The following is a 22,156-nucleotide window of genomic DNA, read 5'->3' as shown; positions in this document are numbered from 1 at the left end:
TAACATCAAATTAAACATTAGTTGTAAAGGCTTTCATATTTTTTTTTTTTTAAATCTGTTTTTATTGTTGTTTTACACAGCATTCCACCTTTTTTTTTTAATTCAGGGTTTAATTGTGGAGGTCTTCTGTGATTTTTAATCCATGCAGATCTGCCAAAAAAAGGTCCACTGCAAATTATATACCATTTTTCTTCCAACATGGAGGTCATGTGATAATATTTGTGTTATGTTTAGCAAAAAAAGGACCCAAATGCAAGAATCTCAGCTGGCAGTTGGAAGTGACCAAAAGTGAGCTTTACAAACAAAGATTAAAAGCAAAACAAAAGGTAAGCAATAAAAGGGCAGGCAACTAAAAGCAAGAATCCTAAAAACAACAGAACAAACCAGGATGACACGTAGAACAAGAGTAGCAATGTAGATGAAATACGAGGTGCAAAAACAGGACAGGAGAAAGGTGGAAAAAAGACAAAGACAGGAAGTGTAAAGCAAAACATGACACAAAGAGAGTGAACTTTCAAAATAAACCGGGAAATGACTAAAATAAATCCCAAAACCATGTCAATTAGTCCCCTGTGAATCGGCATCTCTGATTTGGGGTCAAACTTAAAAAAAAAAAAAAAGAAATCTGTTTTCAGTTGAGAGCTGTGTGATAGTTTATATTGATGTATAAAAGTAATGACAGAGAAAGTTAGGAGCAACAAAAGGTTGTCAAATTCAGGTACAACCACAAAGCATCTTTTGCTTGATCTAAATGGGCTGCAAACATGTATTTGTGCTTGTAACACATGCAGAAAGTAGGCAAAACAACTCTAAACTGTATTATTGATGTGGCTGCTGAAGAACAGATGCTTTGCTTCTAAAATGTTGATCTTACACGGAGCCTTGACTTCATATTCGGTGGATAATGTCAGTAAATTTGAGTAAAATACAGACTGCATATTCTGTGTGAATGTGCCACACGAAATTCAGATGTGGGGGGTTATATTTCTAAATCACGAGGTCCCCCAGTAATATGAGTCCCATGCGGACTGGGCTTAGGCCTATAAAGTATTGCACCACATCAAGGAAAAAGGAGAGCAAGTTAACTGAGCAAGTCAATTATAGATGGGTGCCAAATTATTATGAAGTTTCTTAGTTAGGTGTTTGATCATCGTGAGCTGTTATACCAGCTCCAGTGCTCCTGGGAGGGATACATTCACTGCCCTAATAGAGTTCCAAAGATTTTCTCTCATTTAGTGTTTTGATGATGAAAGCGCTATCTAACACATGCATGACTTTCTTCTCCCACAGTGGCTCACCCGAGTTGACATCTGGTGACTGTGAGTGTCATTGCGTATATGATTTACATCATTCACTGAGCTCTCGTGCCCTGTGTGGAAGCATCCGAATCCGTTATGTTGCTCCATTCCTTTTTTCGTGTTTCTCCTCTAATTGTCACTAGTCTGTATATTCAAGCACCAAGCAAACATTCCCAAGTGAGCCCTGAGGGCATCCTTTTTAGCTCTGCATCACACTCTGTCTGTGAAAATGCCGCTCTGCCTGCTGCCAGAGACATCGTTCAGGGAAACATTGCTGCTTAGAAAGTTGACACAGTTCCACTCCCAGCGACCCAGCACACAAGTGCGGTGGTTCAGGACGTGTTGTTTCGACTTTGCCAGCCAGAGCCAGTGAATCTGGCATTGTAACTGGATTGAACACTGCACAGCTGCTAGTTTTACTCAGTTTCTACAAGGGAGGGGGAGAGATTGTTGGTTCCAGTGTTCCCACTGGATAGGTAATGCACACACACACACAAAAACACACACCTCTCAAGTTCAATCATGTTGTATTTGCCACGGAAACGTGAAATAGTAGAGTTGTTGCAAGGAGATGACACAGCAAATAAAGAAAGCAGGATAGTGAAAAACAAGAACATACATAAAGAAATGTTCATCAATCAGCTCTGTAAAATGAATCATAAAAAGAAGAACTAAGACTAAGCAGAAAGTCCCCACTATGCCTGATCTCACTCAGAAGCTGTAAATGAATATTTAGAGCTAATAAATTGAATTAAAAGAACACAATGAAATGAAATTACGCCACAAGTTGGCTAATAAAATACCTGTATTATCTAAATCAGATTATGGCCTGTCTTGCACAGTATTTAGATTGATGATAGCCTCTGTGTTATTGGTGTGGGGCCTCTGCAGGGCAACGCAGCACTTAGCCTGTTAACATGGTCCACTGATAGCGATGGCTCTGGGGCACATCCATTATTTAAAAATGTAAGGCTTTAATATTATTGTAAGACCAGTTAGGTGAGAGCATTTTACTGATGAAGATTCATCACCGCTGTGAATCCCTCATATGAATAATTCCACAAAAACAGCATAAAATGTCACTTAGTGGGGCTTGTGTTGTCACATTGAGCAACAATGGACTTTAAATGGCTGCACTCTGCTTTCTGGAAAAAAACTACGAGATGGCATTAATGTTTCATGAAAATCATCTCTCATTTCAAAATTGCCTCATTCACTGCACCTTCAAGAATTGTCACTCGCTTAATCACCACGCCGTAGAAGATGTGAAAATCCACATTTGCATCTGGGATACGTTTATGCCTGTTTATTCAGTCTTTGAGGATTTCAATGCACATTTTAAGACCACTTTGTTGCACTGGCTTACACTCTAATGTCAACCACGAAGGGATAAGCTTATAAACTATGAGCAAGAAAAAGGGGAGAAGGAGGAAAATAGCATCAGAATGAGATTATTGCATGCCCTCAAAAAAAAAAAGGGAAAAAAAGCGGCTTCAAGCCACAGGGGAGCGGAGGGGAACCTTTGGTAGGGAAAGTGGCATATAATACTGTATGTGGTGTTATGTTCACTGAGTCACAGAGTCTCTTTGAAAGAAACTAAGCTATTTCCTTTTACAGAAAGTCACTTGAAAGGGGGCCAAGAGAGAAGATTAAAGAGAAATAGCTGGATAAAGTGAAATTCTTAAAAATCTTGACACTGGACCTCAGATATGAGTCTATAGCCAGGAGCCATCCTCCATGAAGTTTAAAGGTTTAAGGTTATCCAACTGTGTGCCCACCGATCATTACTGATTCCAAGCTAGCAGTGTACTCTTGGGCCACATATGGGTATGATGTGGGACATATTGCATACACAGTCAGACTTGAGTGATGTAATCAAGGCTGTAGTAAGACACATGGCCGAGTACTGGATGACCCAGCTCGGGCCACGTTGGGCATGATGTATGAGGCCCACATCTAGAAATGAAAGATTCAAGCACTAACAATGGGCCATACTGCATGTGTGGTGTACTTGCGTGTTGTTGGACTTGGGCGGTGTTGCTGACCTTGAGCTGTATCTCTTGGATCAGACTTGGCTAAGACTTTGCTAGACTCAGTCCAGAACTATCCACGCTCTTATTGGTACAGGCTTCAGCTGTACTTTATGACCAAGACTGTGCTTAGACTAGCTGATGTTGTTCCTGTGTGGACCTATACAATTTGCCAGCTGGGTTTGTTCTCAATAGTTTGATCAGTGGATTCTATAAAGGCTGATCAGAGTTGCCGATCAGATGATGCACCACTAAAATGCCATAGCTTTCTGCAGGGCTTGAGACTAAGGGTATCCCATTGTTCTTTTGCTTGATAGAAGAATAGTTAGTGTCATGTCTGGCTACAAGCCCTATGAAACATATGAAGACCATCTATCCCCTCAGTCCAAGCTTCCTAGCACGACCTCACAACTATGCTGCACTGGTTAAACTAAGAGGTCACTGCAAAATATGTATTGAAATCAGCAGGAGAGTTAGCTAGCTGTTAGCAGTTAGTAGCCAGTGAGCAGCAGAGTTCTGCAGTGTGTTTGTCTAGGGGAGCAAAAAGCTTAATAATTCTAATAGTTTTGGTTCAAACCTACTTCTTGAAATCAAGAAAAAATACATATATCTGTTTATTAACTCAACATTTTAATGGTGTGTTTATTACGTCACTCATTACTAACAAGTACATTTAATAATAATCAATGGTCTGTGATCGGCTGATTCCAGCTATTACAATTATCTATCTAACGCCTCTTCCCCTGTCAGGAAAGAAACCTATAGATCTTGTAAAGGTTAAAGGGGTTGAAAACACTGTGAAAAGACAAAAGAAGAACATTTATGTTCCTTTTGAATAATGAAGATCTGCCCCTAATGAATTATTCATCCATGCTTGTGATAACAAAGTGCTTTGTTTTTTATTTGGTTTTGTTTTGTTTATCCGGCCATCAAAACTGCCCCCAAACTCAGGCAGCTGTGTTCCCTGCAAACCGTTCCTCAGCAGCCATTATCTGATTTCTCTAGCTCGAATCTTACTTGTGTTCTCTCCTACTCCGACAAATGAAGCGTAACGCCGCATGACTGACTGAACACTCAAGGCTCCGCACAGCAAATTGGGTCAAACATTCCTTATCACTTCTCCTCCCTGTCAATGATATTCTCCTCCCAACTTTAGTTTAATGAATCTTCAATACATAGGAGCTGGGCCCCAAATAAAAGCTAAGCACATTGATTGATGCAGCATTTCCTGTGTACCTGCCGCACTTTGATCCCGGGCTAAAAAGGCCTGCTAAATAAGGCTGGTCTGTCTCGTTCTCGTCTCGTCTGCTCAGTCGCAATATGACACCTTAACTTATACCACAAAATGTTTGACAAATGACAGAGACTCTCAAAGGAAATTACTGAAATGGAAGAGCTGATTCATCACACTACATAACAGCAAAGCCATTTTTTCCACACTCCTATCTCATTTTTCCCGTCTTTGATTATTTTCCAGTGCTGCTGTGCTCAGTCCTCCAGGCCAGGCATTTCCACCATTTAAAATATGTTATCTCTTGAAACCAGGGGACCAGTGCTCTTCTTAAAGGCAGCCTTGTTTTGGCATTCGTCTTCATTGGGGTGAGGTAAAAAAAGACCCATGTTCAGAATTAAAGGCTGCTGATGCTGTGAATATTTTACATCAGTCACTTGAAAACGCCTCACAAACAAATGTACCCCAGAGGGCTCCTTCTCTATTCATCTCAATCAGAGGGGTTTTTAGCAGCACTTTGGTTCAGTGGTGGCTGCCAAATCAGCTCAACGTCCACTTGCCAATTCACTTTAGAGAATGTACAGTTTTATCTCTGATGGACTGTATAGTGGGGCATCACTAAGGACAAGTCAATGAAAAATGGGCTGCGGCACAGAAAAAGGCAAGCAATTTAGTTTTGTAGCTGCAGCTACACAGTCAGAATGGAGGAAATAGACCATGATGTCTGCTTTTCTAGCGGAGTTCTCTCCTCCAGTGCTGAAGGCTTGTTTTCTTTCTGATATAATATAATATAAGACACCGCCCTTCCCAACAGACTGATAACTATAACAATCTGGGCATGTACATGTTAAGGAGACTGAGAGTTTATGTCACAGTATATTATACTACATGTATGGTGAATGAGCATTCCTGTGGGTCAGATATGAGTATGATTGTATGTCAGTTAAGAGTCTTCATCTTATTCTTCTTCGCTCAAACCCCAAATGTAACTTGGGAAATTGACAATCTGATCATAGAAGGGCATTTTAAAACGTGTGGTCACCTTTTCTTAGTTTTTCCCATTTTATTTACAGCCTGAACAACAAAGCAGCCCTGTATAAAATCTTACCAAAGAGGTCTTTTGCACAACATGGTCAGCATGGTTAGCAACACATGGGCAAGTAAAACCAGCCTTTTGTGAGCTTAGCATGAAATCAGGGGTTTATTTTTGATGGGTAGAAATATTTTTCAATCAATGAATTTGGTAAAAGGCAGACAATACCAGACATGTTGGCTCTAGCTCTTTCAATGTGAGAATATTTTTTGTTTTCTGTTTTATATAACTGTCATATGGTCTGTTGGTCACAGAAAACAAGCTTGGAATGCATCAGCCTCAGCTCCGTCAAATTGCGGATGCTTTCACAGTGTGCTGACATTCAATGGACCAAATGCTGATACATGCCGGTCAGCACTAACTGGGATTTAAGAACTGATTTCTGGTTGAAAACTGGATGATATCTAGTCAGAACGTTCAAGATGTCTTTCCACCCTCTTTTCGACTGGCTGAAATGCAGTTACAACATCAATGTGTAACAAAACACAAGCTAGTTTGTTCAGTTGATATTGAAAGAGAGACAATATTTATTAGTGTGAAGTTATATCTCCTAAGTCATATTGCACTGGTAGTCGAAATGTGATAAACAACACACAGACATGATTTCAACACATTTAAGATGTAATTAATATGGAACTATGAGCCCCTAAGGCCATGAGCTGCCACAGAGAAGCTTATCAGACATTGTAATGGGAACAGTTCTATAGATTCATGTAAAATAAAACATTGTGCTTACTGCTTTACAGCACATGCATATAGTACTTAGGCGTTACAGCTCTGACCTTTCCAAACATGAACATGTGGGGTGAGGTGCACAAGCTGAAGAAATAAATATGAGGCTTGATGCCACCAAACTACAAGGGGTGGTTATGGTTCAGAAGGTAGAGTAGTCATCCACCAGTCATAAGGTTGGTGGTTAGATTCTTGACCCCTGCAGTGAAATTATAAAATGTCTCAAGTGCAGGATTTGAACTACAGACATTTTTCATAATAATAGTGATTTTGTAGCTTGACGAAGACACCACATCGTGATCACCCAGTGCAATATACTCAATGTGAACATTTAATCAACATCTCCAAATAGTCAGTGAAAAAACTTTAATTTGAGAGCCATTCAACATCTTTTCACCTGCAACCACAGACGTTTTTTAAATGTAGTTTCAACGGGAGAATGGGCTGGGCTATATCATCACTAACAATAATTTTGTAATTTTACTTTAGATGAACCTAAAGACTTAGAATAGTTTCTTATAAGTAGGCAAAATTGGAAAAGGGGGGCTGATGTTTTGGTTTTCACACTACAATACGTACACACGTTCACATGATGACACCGAGCCTGATTGCTGAGGAAGTGATGTTCTGAAGGTAAAGATAGAGCGCTCATGTTTCAAAGGTATTTTATCATCATTGTAGCCTCATTCTGTTCTCTGTCGGATACTATGTCATGTCATCTCATCTTACCTCAGCCCTACATGTTGTGAATACAGCAAATAAATACCTAAATATATGCGCACTTCAGGAAATGTCAGCATTCTTTCAATTTCAATTTTACCAGACGCAGCAGTAAAACAACAACAAATAAATGGGTCGTACCACAGGTTTAAACACAGCTAAAATAATAAAAGGGGATCTATTCTCCGTATCAGATGTGTCTGGGTGTGGTACATCCAGTCACAGAACCACCACTGCAGAGGCAGGTGTAACCACAGAAGACACACAAGTCAAACAGAATGAGGAAGCTGACATTGTCTCAGATGAGGGTTTTTGCAGGTTGCTGATATTACCCACACTGCATGACTTCATTGTGTTGTTTACGACGAGCGTGTAAACACGTTAAAGCCACGTGAGGAAACAGATTCCTCAGAAGGCCCGGGGAATTCAGTCTGTGGTGCGAAGGGCAAACTCGGCCGATTCGATTCATTTTTCTTGATAAGAACTGACAGAGTGATGAATGAACACACCCCGAAGGTATTAAGCAGTAAAGGATGCAAGGTGATATTTACATCATAAGCATATCTTGATATTCATAGCACACTGCTCCATATATGAGCCTGTGAATACACACATGAAAGAACAAGGAGGGATGTAAACAATACTGCTGACTTCATCTCTTCTCTTGCTTGAGCTGTCATTCGCTCACTGAGCATGTGTGCATGTTTTCTCCGATCAAATCAAAGCAGCATATAAAATGAATACATTGTAAGATTAGCAAGAAGAAATGTATAATTTTTAATCAATCGTCTACATAAAGACTGTCAACTAGATCAGTCAGTCTTTTGCATATAGATTCTGTTTCTTTTCCATAAAAAGAATATTTAAATTTCATAAAGTCTTGACAACATGAACAAAGTGTGTGACATGGCACCCTGGGGTGCCGCAGGACAGGCCAAGGGCACTGCAAGATTTATTTCCATTTTTTGACTGCATATTTCCTGTTTCGTATAAATAATGCTTCACCACATTAAAGAACTTCAAGTGCCAAAATGCAAAAATGACATTAAAATATCATTAATGCTGTTAATTAATGCAGTAATGCTGCAGCTCAGACTGGCGATGACAGCTCACTCAACATTACCTAATGTCATCGTAAAAAACACACTTTTAAGGAAAGATTTGTCACTGACATATCTCAGTCCTCAACATTCAACATAATACTTGGCTTACGAACTAGCTGCACCACACCAGAATGGAGGGAAGAGAAGCTTTAAAACAACATGGATATGTTTACATTCAAGTGACAAAGCCCTCTAGACACCATATGAATTATGACTCATATTTGTGGAAAACAAAGGGAAGTAGTCCACAGAGGGTGGAGGTCAAGGTGCATAGATGACTCAACAAAACACTAAACTTAAACTTGGGAGACCACTGTTTGTCTCCGACAGTCTATGCTGGTTTCTTTTAACCATAATGGCAGTCATTCCATAATAATTACCAAGTGATTATTATTGGAACAATGATGATGAAGGTCCCTTACAGTTGTTATTAGTTTTTGTGCCTGAACTAAACCAAGACTTAATCAGTGGCAGATAAGAACACAATTTTGAAACAGTGATCTGTAATGGTTTTGGAACACACCGACAAATGTGGCCATCCTGTAGATCTCCAAGAGAAAGAAAGCACTTATAGGTGTGTTCCCAGAAGGCATTAACAAGTGACAAGAAGTTTTATTTGGACACAATGAAGAGACATCTTTAGACAAAACCCTCTGCAGCTCACAAAAGTACTTCAAGAGAGGTAAATGAAAAACAGAATCAGTGCACGGTGTCATGTACTTGACATCACTTGAACATAAAGAAATATATACAGTAAATACATTTTAACTAATAGATATACCTCTACTTGATTAACTGTCTCCAGGACTAGTTTAACATTTTGTGAAATATCCATATTTGCTTTTGTGCTGAGTTACATTTGAAGGCTCGATGTTTTTACAGTAAATAAAGGTACCACTGGCAGCAAGTTAGCTGAACTTGGCATAAAGAGTGGAAACAGAGGTGGGAAGGAGTTCCTTAATTTAAAAAGTTTTTTGATGACACATTTTCTCATCATCAACAGATTTATGATGAGAAGAAAATTGAGAAAAGAGAAGTAATAGAGAGGTTTCCTCACCAAAGGCATTCTCTCTGGATAATTTTCTCTTAATGCACCATCAAAGTATTTATTTGGAGAAGTTCTACAATTGAAATATCCGGAGGTAACCTATGAAATAGCTGCCACTGGGTTCTTGGCAACAACATTAGGTGAGGTCTTAAAGTGCATTCACTATGAAGGGTTCATTAATTAAAAATGGAAAAGGTAGCTTAAGTTTATCAGTCTATACAGAGGGTCCGGCCTGTAAATGTGCTTCTAATTTTGTCAGCCAAGGACTGAAGTTCCTTTATGTCTTTTAAAATGTGCTTTAATATTCTGCAGCATAATGATATTCTGCAATTGAAGTGGGCCAGAGTATCCCACCGAGGGCCTATTGATGGGTCGTAAGCTGCGTACAGTAATTGGTAGTAAGTGGTAAGTACTTGGCAAGTACTGACCACTGTAGAGTGTCTTAATTTGTTCCAATACTTATGCCCAGAGGGGAGCACATGCACTATTAATATCTTAAAAAAAAACACAAACAGCCGTTGCACAGCAAGAATTTTGTATTTATTATACAAAACCTTTCGCACCTACCGTACTGCACAAAAAACGAAAAGAAAATTTAATAGATCTTTGTGTGTTGTCCAAGGGGCTTCAATAGCATCTCTCAGAACAATAAACAAAGTTTCTAAATAACAAACTAACTTTGTGGATGTCATCGCGTTCAGTAAGACTTGAAATATGAGCCAATATTTCATGGTAATGATCCCAGAATATTCTGTTATCATCGTATTGTTTTGATACATACTCTTGTTATGTAGGTCACTAAATGTTTGTAATGTTTGCAAGGCAAAAAAAAAGGGTACATACTGAATTAATTTGGAGAGTAATTCCACAGAGACAGTAGAAAAAAAATGAACCCTGATTGGCTGGCAATAGCAGCTATCCTCATTAAAATTGAGCTAAACCTGCTGATTGTAGGGTTTCCATTCAAACGCTCCATACTGGCCATGATTTCATTAATTTTTTAGCGAGGGAGCTAATCAAGACCACTTGCCATATTTTCAAAATACAATAATTACATTTACCCACTGAAACAAAATCTAATTTGAACCGTGTCCTCATTGAAATTGTTGCAATAATACATGAAAAAAAAAAATAAAAATCCAACAATAGGCGCAAATTGAACCTGTCTATCTGCTTGTTTTTTTCATTGCTATTGTGTTTGACAAAAGCCCAGAGAGCAGTGGGCGTTACCTTGATGGCAGTGGAGGCGATCTGGATGTGGTGCAGCTTGTGCAGGGTGCTCTCTCTGTCAATAAAGTAGGAGGCAGCCAGCTGGTGCAGAGCTTCCAGAGTCACAGCTGTGCCATTGGATTCAGTCACTTCAGACGTCCGACTCAACTTCCGCTTGTCCACAAAGATCATTAATGACTCTTCCCCTGTGAATACACACACGCAGACATGCACACAAAATTCGCTAATGACTCATCCTGAACACACACTCACATTATGGGTAAATATTGACCCATGAACACATTTCATCTGCATATAATCACCTTTAAAAATAAAAACAATTCAGAACAAAAAAAACATAACTGCCTCTGCTAATTTAATACCTTGGTGTCAAATGTGGTGATAAGTCTGCAGCTTACAGTGTAATTGACAAATTGAGATGCTTTATGAAGCCAGTCTTTCAATACAAACAGGGCCGAAGCTTTCAGAGGATGGTGTATTGACTAGAGGAAAGAGTGAAAGATCGATGGAAAAATCTTTCCTAACAGTGTTGGGTTTCATGGGGAATGTGGTCTTAATTTGTAGAGAAATTACAGTAGAACTAACAGTATAATACAGTACCGCTGGGGGTAGATAAAGGTTAACACATCTCTACAGCAGTGTGAAAAAACAGCTTTAACAACTCATTTTGTCTATTAGCAAGTCTTGACTATCTGTTAACAACCAGAGAAAAAAAAGATGACATTTTTTCATAAGTCATAAGAATAGCACAGTATAGACACTTTTTCTATGAAAGAAGAGGATTGAAATAAGGAAACCATTGGAAACACTTTAGATTATCCTTTAAATGAAAATAAAACCACTTTAAAACTGCTCAGATGAATACTACCCTGTTCCTTAACACTAGCCAAAGGTAATACCAAGGCTGTTTTAGGCCATGCTTCAGCTGTGATACCTCTTTCTTTTTGTTTGCAACACATCATGTGCAAGATTGTCTCCCCGATCTTTTCTAAATACCGCTGGTATTCATTGAGACTGTTTGAGTTTATGCACAAGAGATATGAGATGAAAAGAGCCAGCAGAGGAGCTGGGAGGAGATTGTGCAGCAGATAGCCACGGGAGCTTTGCTGAGCATTACAGTACCCTGGCTAACTTACATCTATTGTTATGGAAACACGGGATCCACTGACATGTTTGTCAGACAACTCCAAATACAGATTTTACATGTCGAATTGGAGAATATGAGCTGGAAAAACCACAAACAGCCCCTCAGTCACAGCTGAGACAATATTTTTTTATATGTAGTGGTGTGAGTAGGAGAAGCAACGGTATAGCACTTCAATTATGTTTAACTGCAGGATGAAATTCACCTGTGTTTGACAACTGATGGTCAACAGCAACAATGATGGACAAGCAGAGAAAGAAGGGGCTGGCAAATTTAGGACACTGTTGTTGGAATTATACAACAGCCTTTTTCCACCAAAGTAGTTCTAGGAACATGAGCCGCAGGAACTACATTCAGAATATAAAAATCAAATTCCCTTCATCCCATTTCTACTTGGGATTCCAGCCAACACATCATCACTCCCAACTTGTCAGAAATGGCAGCTTGATCAGTGGCCTTCAGCTTAAAATTACGATGCTCTACCTACTCCTCTAGAGTCATTTTTGTACGTGAAGGGCTCCGTGGTCAAGCAATAATACGTAATATGCATGTCTTGCATGCATGTACTGTAGACTTTCTGAATAAAGATGGCAAATAGGTCACATACAGTACCACAACATATTTGAACTTTTGGACTTTTGTTAACAGTGTGAAAACTCATTAAAAAAATATTTTTATTGCAGATTCATCTCGCAGTTCTTTGTAATTTATTGCTGCATGATGTTTTGTTTGTATGGATTTTGGGAACAAGACTTTAAGATGTCTTCAAATTAGAAAAGATCTAGTGAGCTTTTGAAAAAAAAGCAAATACAGAATAGTTACATTTTCTTTGACTCACTACTAAATTCAGACTCTAGTTCCTCAAGATGAAAACATGATAAAACTTCCTGAGGTTGTAAAAAGATACCTGGTAGATTTCCTGCAGTGGAAAAAGGCCACATGTTCATTCTGGATGCCCAAAGCCTCACCTTTTTATTGTGTTAATGTACATTAATAAAATCAAAGTAAACCCCTGCCCATCTACTTTATTTACCTCCCAGTGTAGCAGAAAGCAGGAAATGGGTTCCGTATTTTCTGATAATGTTGTCAGTGATGGCGCCGAGACTGGGCCTCCTGCCCAGCTGCCTAATGGTCTGGAGGAACTCTGGGTCCAGCGGCAAGGAAAAGCCATTGTTCTCTTGTCTCTCCAGGGCCAGGCTGTTCACCTTCCAGCGGCCAAACTCCCTGCAATGTCACACAAACACAAACTCAATGGAAGCAAAGGACAAACAACATATGAATGCTGCATGCAGGCACATTTGTCAGACGAAAGCTACATATAAACTCATACACTGTAAGTTCCCTGTTTGGATCTATCATTGTCAGAAGTGACAGGGATCTGGAATCTGTTATGAGACATTTTCATTGGAAACACAATTCAAACACCAAATCCACTAAGTTGGTCTGAACACTTGTTTTCAGTTCTTGAAAAGAAAGAAAACGCAGCCCTTTGTTGTGATTTTAAAGTGGACAGAACACAGCTTGCCCCACATGAGGAGGCTCATACCCAGATCTGTTCCTTGCCAGGCATAAAATATGATGTCAGCACGACCTCTAAGTGAATCTTATGTGCCACTCTTTAAAAGATGAATGGTCTCATGCTGTTTCTACCTCCGGCTCGGAGAATTGCTTTGCACCATAGTGAAAAACATTGTGTTTTTCCACCGATTTTAAATAATAGCGCAATCTTTTCTCATCTCGAGTCACTTTTTGAGGCGCTGGACGGGCTATAATCATGGATGGAGTCTTGCTGCTTTCAGGGCCTCTCTTGGAGGGAACGGGCTTCATCTAAAGTCGTTTGATATTCAGTCTGGCCTCGGAGCATGCCAGCTGCCTTTATCTACCAAGTGCAGACTGAGTGCTGCTGCTTGATGCATAGATTAGGGCTTTTCAAATACAGCTGATAAAAAAACATGGTTCATAGGAGGGGAGAAATTGAAGACCTTTCGATCACTGTTGGGTAGGTGGATGACTTGTCTAATGGGAAGAAGAACACAGACACAATTTGACATGCATTTGAGTTTGAATTTTGTATGCTGTGTTAAGCTGCAAAAGGTGAGATTTACATGTAAAAATACACCGTGTTTTGTCAAAGGATGGCCGCAACACAACATACATTTCGATCTCCATATTTTACATTAATACTACACCTCCGGCAAGACCGGTAGCCCACTATGCCTAAGCATTGGGTCATTGTCGAAGATCTTCAAATCAAAATGTGATATACAAGTAGCTCAGTGAGTTGGGTACCTTTAGTGAGTGTGCGTGCTAGACAGTGAGAGAGAGAGAGTATGACGTTGGGAGTCATGCTGTGATGGTAGCAGTGCAGTGTATGTACAGTTTATGCTGTTTGTGGGGGAATAAATGCTACAACTTCTCAAGAACCAGGCCCAAGTTCCAGCATCCTGCTTGCGACAACTTCGACCCAGGCTAAGTTAACATGCTGACCTTTTAGGTGGATGAGTTCAGAATCAGAATTCAGAATTCCTTTATTAGTCCCTCCTTTATTATTCACATTTGAGTGACAACTGTCCAAGAATATAAGATATTAAGTGTTATATATTATACTCCACAATTGCTACCAAACTGGCTACACCATCAAAACTGCATGAATGTATTTTTGGACAGAAAACAAGCCACCAGACACAAACCTCTGAAATATAAGGCTAACATAATGCTATTGTCGTGCTAATTTAATAGTTACATGCTGAAACTAATGTCACAATACTGGGAGCTGTGTTTCTGACAAACTCAGTATCTCCTCTCCTTGTAGCTCTGTTTTGGTCTCCACCAAGCGTTGAGACAAATCTCTGCCTCTTTAGCAGCTACAGTACATGTCCTTCTGTCTTCACAAGCTAGCAACTAACTTTGACTGTCTTTTCCAGTGCTTGGCAGGTAGCATACAATGAGTTTGTCAGAGCTCATTTGCTAGAAACAGCTTCCTGCTGCTCCTGGAAACAGGATTGATGAGAGCACTGAGACTGAACCATGCGGTAAATATGTGTTACAAAACTATAAAATGAGCTAAATGAAGCTATAAAGCTCCATCTTCTTATACTGTTTTGCATACTTCAACGCAAGTTAATGCAAGTCAGGTATTTTATTCAACTGGATTAGCCAAAACCAGTGGTGGACAGTAACGAAGTAAATTTACTTGAGTACTGTACTTAAGTACAGTTTTTGAGTATCTGTACTTTACTTAAGTATTATTTTTTGGGGATACTTTTACTTTCACTCCACTACATTTGAAGGACAAATATTGTACTTTTTACTCCACTACATTTCTATTGATGCTCTCGTTACTCGCTACTTTTGAGCTTACGTCAGCTGATGATTTTTTTTTTTTGTGTGTGCAAAATTCAGAGAAAATAAACTGTTTCTGCTGATTTGCGTATGGTTTGTCTTAGTCGTATTGCCGTACCTGTACTACGTCATGCCATACGAAGAAATGGAGGAAGAAACTGGAGAAACACGGGGGAAACTCCCACCGAGCACCCGTGGCCTTATCTCAAACCCATGTTTGATTCGTTTCAGTTTAAATGTTTGTTGTGCTTATCGCGAACAAATTATATCACGGCCTACAAAAACTCGTCTTCCAACCTGAAAAAGCACGTCGCGGTATGTGAAGTTGTTACTGACGTTAGCTAGCTTAATGTTGGTTAAATTGCAGATGAACATTTTAAACGTAATTGTATGTGTTTGTAGTATCATAGTTGCCATTTTTAAACGGTTTAAAAATATGGCAACTGTTGCAGTGCAGTTAAATGATTGAGTTGACTTTCTGTTCATGTTTTTTATACAATTCATATCAAAGAGTCCAAGGTAGGGGTTAGGTGTGTGTGTGTGTGTGTGTGTGTGTGTGTGAGAGAGAGATAGAGTGGGTGTGTGTGAGAGAGAGAGAGTGTGTGTGTGTGTGTGTGTGTGTGTGTGTGTGTGTGTGTGTGAGAGAGAGAGAGAGTGAGTGTGAGTGTGTGTGTGTGTGTGAGAGAGAGAGAGAGTGTGTGTGTGTGTGTGTGTGTGTGTGTGTGTGTGTGTGTGTGTGTGTGTGAGAGAGAGAGAGAGAGAGAGAGAGTGTGTGTGGGTGTGAGAGAGAGAGAGTGTGTGTGGGTGTGTGTGAGAGAGAGAGAGAGAGAGAGAGAGTGGGTGTGTGTGTGAGAGAGAGAGAGAGAGAGAGTGTGTGTGTGTGTGTGTGTGTGTGAGAGAGAGTGAGTGTGTGTGTGTGTGTGTGTGTGAGAGAGAGAGAGAGAGTGTGTGTGTGTGTGTGTGTGTGTGTGTGTGTGTGAGAGAGAGAGAGAGAGAGAGAGAGTGTGTGTGTGTGTGTGTGGGTGTGTGAGAGAGAGAGTGTGTGTGGGTGTGAGAGAGAGAGAGTGTGTGTGAGTGTGAGTGTGTGAGAGAGAGAGAGAGAGAGAGAGTAGCATAGAGTGAGTATAGTATATATTTCATGTGTTGGTGAATGCAGCTGAGTCTGTGTTCTGAGGCTTCTTGCCTTTATTTGTTTATTTTTGAGCTATAAACACGTCTGTAGCAGAATCGCATCAGTGTATTGTATAATGACATTAAGCTACTTTCCTTTCCTGTATTTCCTGAGATATTTTTTAAATACTTTTACTTAAGTAATTTTTTAAGCAAATACTTTAGTACTTTTACTTAAGTAATATTTTGACTAAGCTACTTTTACTTGTATTGGAGTAATATTTGACAAGGAGTATCTGTACTTTTACTCAAGTAGTGAAGTTGTGTACTCTGTCCACCTCTGGCCAAAACACACTTCCTTATTTGGTTATTTTATCTCAATTGCTTGAGTCTCAATTGATTTTTAAGAAAAAATGCAATATGGCAATCAGTATGTTCATTTTTATCACCATTACTTATCTTTATCTCCAACCATTAGTAACATCCAATGCAAACAATTTGTGACAGGCAGGCAAACACAATCTAATTTGAAGGTAAGCTGGGTTTCAATAGCGCAGGACTGCAAAAAGAGATACTGTAGAGCCACTAATGTGGTTTCTGAGAAGAAAAATCCCTCAAACTTTCAATAATGTAAAGTTTTCTCCGAACACTGCTTAAAATATTCTTTGCAAGGGAGCAAATGGGAACCCTGGGTATTCCGATGTGTGTTTTCTCTCTCTAACAGTGCATACAACCCTCCAACACCCAGTAGACACACACCGGCTCCCTCATGCAAAAACACATGCATTCACACACCCCGCAGCTGCAAACATCGCAACAAAGCTGCCCTTGCTGCAACAACTTTGCTATCGCCCAGAATATCGCAGAGCCCCCATGGGTGCGGGCCTGCTGCCAATCAATTTCCCACCAATAACAATGACCCCCAGAGAAAAATACAAAACAGAAAACAGCTCATTAAGACCCGTTTCATGTCAGTGTTTCTCTATAACGAGCGGCCATTAGTGTTTCTCTCCGTCCACTGGGGCCGGCTGAAGAAGGGAGCAGCGCAGAGAGAAAGAGGGAGAGCTTAACTGTGATCGACACAGTGCCTCGCTATGCTGCCCGCTGATGGACATTTATAAATGGTGCCACAGCTAGGCTGGAGAGTACAGCGCACACACACACACACGTGCACAGATCTGATGTCGAGCACGTGAAATTCAACCTCACCTTTTACACACCACCCGAAAAGATCTTGGGTTTCATGGAAGACTGCAGGTTTATTTTACCCCTAACTGTTTTCAGTGAGAAGCTGAGCGACTGCAATAGCCTATCAAAGACACACACTCACACAAACAGGCAGCGGGTTTATTTCACCTGCAGCTCTGTGCAGCGGGGCGCTCGCTGCACATCTACCTGTCAGCCCCCCCTCTGAGCGATCTGGAGCGTTGCGCACTAGGAGGTGAGCAGCTGCAGGGGGTACGGGGGGCCGAGATCAGACCGGGGGAGTCATACCTTGCTACCTGTCCGTCAAAGCCCAGGTGTCTGAGATTGATCACAGCGTACAGGCAGCCTGAGGGATCCGCTTGGTGCCCAACATAACAAATCAGGGGATCAACCCGGCGAATAACCTGCTGACGCAGTTGAAACACGCTACAAGCACAGCAATGCAGATTGTGTCAGTGTTCAGTACAGTATGTGACTGAGAAGGCTAGTGTCTGCTACTGCTGAGGCATGTTAATGGGGACCTTATTATAAGGAAATTAAATGTTATCAAAAGGGGACAACACTGTGATTTCCAAAATCAAAAGAGGGCACTTGGTAGCAGATAAAGTCTATATTAAAGCAATATTCAAATCTAAAACTGCTTTTTAGCTCAAAGGATTATTCTGTAAGTTAGTTCAAACTTTTTAACATTGCTACCTTAATACAAAATGGCTACTACTTTCATTTGTTGAATTCTTTTTTCATTTCATTAAATTTACAGACATTAAGTGTGCGTTGTTTCTTTCAAACATATAGGTAGTTTCAACACAAATAAGTCTAACTGTAAATCTGTAATAACTTTCCCATGGCCAGTGTGGCTGGTAACCCATCTGGATGAAATATGTCAATATTTTACAAATAAATTATTAAAAAAATATGAAATGAAGACAAGGTAGGTACCATGAAATGTTGTTACCTTGTGTAACATGAACTCTTTGGAACAACAAAGTAAAGAACGACATAGTAACATTATCAAGTGTACACATTCACCTTGAAATGAAAACACAGATACATTAGATGTATTGTAGTGAAGGTACCTGGCCATGGAAACTGGCTGCTGCATTTGTTTTGTGCGACAAGAATTTTGATTTGATTTTGGTAAACTTTGGTAATGTATGCCAACACCCTCTTTCTGTTAGGTTAGGATATACAAAAACTAAATATTTCCACAACTACAACTTGTCTTTATCCTGATTTCACGGATTTTAAATCACAGCTTGTAAATTAAAGGTTACCAAAATGTATCGTCTTTATTTTTATTTTTCTTGAATTAATTTCAAGCATCAAGTAAAACTGTATTATGTGTGATACTGTATCACATGAACAATTACAGTGGCACTGGCCCACATACACTGTTGTTTAGATCAGCCTCTGTCATTATTCTTTTTGAAAAATACCTCAGGGAGTGTCTATATAAAGTCTGCTGCAGGGTGAAATCCTGACCCTCTGGTTAATAAAAAAAGCCCAAAAGATAAGTTCTGACTGCTTCATAATTCTGTTTAATGACTGGAAACCACACAGGGAGGGCCAAACCATGTCTTTCAAACTTTGGGAAATAAATCAAGCTAAATGAGGTTGTGCTAATGCATGATCAATTTGAAATCCTTTCAGAGGGATTTGCATATTAATTCAGTTATTTGCTCCTATTAGCCTGAACAATTGTGTGGCCAATTCATGAGCCGTATACACAAGGTCACATGTGACTGGCAACGTGCGAGGGTCTTCTGTAATTGATGCAAAACCCAAACCTCTGTTACCAGATGTGAAACTGGATGACACTTTGCCAGCATCTTAGATTTAATTGTATTATGTCAACATTTGCAGTATAGTTAGCACAGATACACACAACTTTTAAAACAGCAAAGAGCAAGCAGATTCATTAAAATATATATATATATAATTTATGTTTGAACTCACTATATGTATGCAAGTTAATTAGTTTAGCATGAATAAACCTAACAGCTCTATAATTCCTCCGTCACCGGTGTCTCGATCATGCTAATTATAATGTGGTGAGCTACAGTGCATTCTCATTTCAGCTCATCATGAGAACATTTGAATGTCACATCGAAAAACAGGAAGATAAATCAGAGAAAGTCAAAATGACTCGACTTGTCGTCGCAGGTGTTCTGAGTATTTGCATTTACACACAGTTCCCGACAGCGAGCTGATTACTGCCAAAGACACGGTTTTCCTCCAACTCGCATCTCTTCGCCGCTTTACTCAGATACTGTGTAATGACTTTACAGCAGTTAGGTCCACATCGATGGTCTTCATATCAACACTCTGGATTCAAACTGTGATTTACTGCACAATATTTACAAACTGGAAAAACTGTGGAATGCAGTGGAGGCAATTTTCTTCCATTATATAGTAATTAGTAGACATTTTGAGCCATATCAGTGGTATAAAGGGGATGAGGTTAATTAAATGACTTACTTTATTTAATGGATTCACTCAGGAAAGTCTAATTTCACATCTGACTTCATGCAATATGGAGCCTTTATTTAAATCACATATTTGTCTTTCATTGCACATAAGATTCTGTTACATATTAGGTGTCCTAAAAACTCATTTGTCTACCAGAGAGTTTGTTTACATACTTATACGACTCATTTGTTTTACCAGTTCAGTTTCAGTGGGAATCTAATAGATCACGTTCACTTGCAAAGTTTTTTCAGGGGAAGAAAGCACTAAGATTTGTACAAAGTGCTTCAAGTACCCAACCATGACTATGGTTTAATAAAAAGTTTAATAATGCTTTAGATCAGAGGTCACCAATCGGTGGACCCCGGTCCGGGTCCAGACCCAGAGGCCATCCTATCCAGTGTTTCTATATTACATGGCACCACTTTTCCAGCCTTTACAGTACTGGTTAGTGGCCCCCTGAAACCCACAGAACAATTGCATGTGCTGTAAATCATCTCACATGACGCAACATAGCCAATCAAATTCAGCACATTCGGACAAGCGGGGCGACTCGAGTGAGTGATATAATACAGACAGGAATCTGTCATTCGGAGAAGAGGTATTTCACATGTGGTGCTCTAAAAAGAGAAAAGTGGACAACGAAAACAGCTTTTAATCCAGAATGGACTCTAACATGTTGATTCTTCTCACAGGCAACCAGTACGTCTCATACGTTCTGATACCGTGGAGGTTATTAAAAGCAACATTGTTAAGCACTGCTGTGAGATGAAGCACAAGTCTTTTAAACAAACATACACACTCAAATCTGAATTAAGGGCACCAAAAATAAAGGCAGCTTTCTCCACTGTGAACGTTATTTAAAGAAAATATGGCTCCAGGCTCACATTGAGCACCTACACAGGTGTATGAGGACGGCCCTGAAACCATTACAGCCCAGATTTAAAGTCCTGGCAGGAATAGCTGAAGCTCACTTTGCTCACTGACAAGCGAAGATGGGGGAGTGAGGCATGAGAGGGAAAGAATAACTGTTCAGTTGTTAAGAGGTGTTGAGATTGTTTTCATACAGTTGGTTGAGAATGTTAAGATGTGAAATGGAGTTAACAAAAAAGAAAATAAGGGGAAACTCAAGGTAAACTGTATTTTTTCTAAAATTAAGCACTTTAGAGTCATGTTTTTCAAAAGCTCTCTGTTATGTAGCCTATTCTATTTTAAAACGCGACCCTTATTTTACTTACAATGAGAAAAGAACATTTATTTATTATTGAAGTACATATTTACAGCCCCTCCAGTTCAATGTAAAAACTGACAATGTTGCTGAAATATATCAAATCGAGAAAAAAATAAAGAATTGTACTTCATTTAATTTGACAGTCAGTTGTTGACCACATACAGACGGTGACACAACTACTAGGCTACTTCAGTATAGGCTACTGTATATGGCACTGAATGCAAGTCAGACATTATGAAGTTCTGGACCTTCACTTGAGGACATTTTCTCAAACTGGACTTTTATGCAATTGAATTGAAGACCCCTGCTTCAGATATGTATTGCAAGAGAGGAAACAGCCCAGTCACCACGTTGAAATGTTTTCTGCAAACTACTGATACGTTCACAGTTTATGACCGAATTTTGTATCCAAAGGTGGAGAGGATGGTAGTGGAGCTGCAAGCAAGAACGCTGCCAAGCCAGCGACCGCAGTTCAAGGTTGTGTTTCAACTTGTGTTCAACCGCATCTCAAGCCATGTTTGTGGTGACTAGAACAGACATTTTAAGCCCAAACATGATGTTTTCCTGACCCTGACCAAGTGGGTGTTGTGCCTAAACCTAACCAGAGCATAAGCACAGCACTGTCACAGGATAAAACTAAAACTTTTAATTGAAAGAAATGGTACATTTCCACAATGTAAGTGGTTTCCAACATTTATTCTGGTGCTTAGGTTGGGTAAAACAAATTAAATATGTGTTAAGTGTATCATTTTTCAGTTGCAACTTTGCAGATAATTATATATAAAAAAATCTCGCTATTTTGTTGTTAAAATACTAATTCGGGTAGCGGTATGTTTCCTTTAAAACATATTTCCTGTTCAAAATGAGATGTCATTTCTAGGAGATACAATTGACCTGGAAAATCTATAACTAGTGATGACAAGACTAGTTCTAAATCTTTTACATTTTGACCCTAAAAGTACACGTTTTTAAATAATGAAAGCTCTGGGAGGTCTGTATTTAAAAAAACATAAGAGAACAGGGAAAAAACAAAAAGCAAACAAGAAAGGTATCAGGTCAATTAAAATGATTATTTTTGTGTAATTTCTCTACATCTTAATTTTTCAAAAAAGAAGACAAAAACTCACACAAGCTACCAAGAGATGTACCTTGAGATGATAGACAAACATTTT

The 22,156-nt window shown here is 39.5% G+C and overlaps 1 protein-coding gene across 2 annotated transcripts in view; it reads right to left on the bottom strand.

Annotated features, from left to right (window-relative positions):
* LOC311258640 (BMP/retinoic acid-inducible neural-specific protein 3-like) overlaps positions 1–22,156 on the bottom strand; it is a 56,872-nt gene that overhangs the window by 21,180 nt on the left and 13,536 nt on the right. For both annotated transcript variants that reach the window (XM_084355111.1, XM_084355112.1), the window contains exons 3-4: positions 12,663–12,853; positions 10,486–10,670 (exon numbers count right to left, since the gene is read on the bottom strand). In XM_084355111.1, the coding sequence (XP_084211237.1) occupies positions 10,486–10,670; positions 12,663–12,853 (376 nt within the window). The remainder of the gene's footprint in view (positions 1–10,485; positions 10,671–12,662; positions 12,854–22,156) is intronic.

Source organism: Pagrus pagrus (genome assembly GCF_965226575.1).
Source record: "Pagrus pagrus genome assembly, chromosome: 6".
In the NCBI taxonomy this organism is placed as follows: domain Eukaryota; kingdom Metazoa; phylum Chordata; class Actinopteri; order Spariformes; family Sparidae; genus Pagrus; species Pagrus pagrus.
This window is presented reverse-complemented; position numbering and strand designations above follow the sequence as displayed.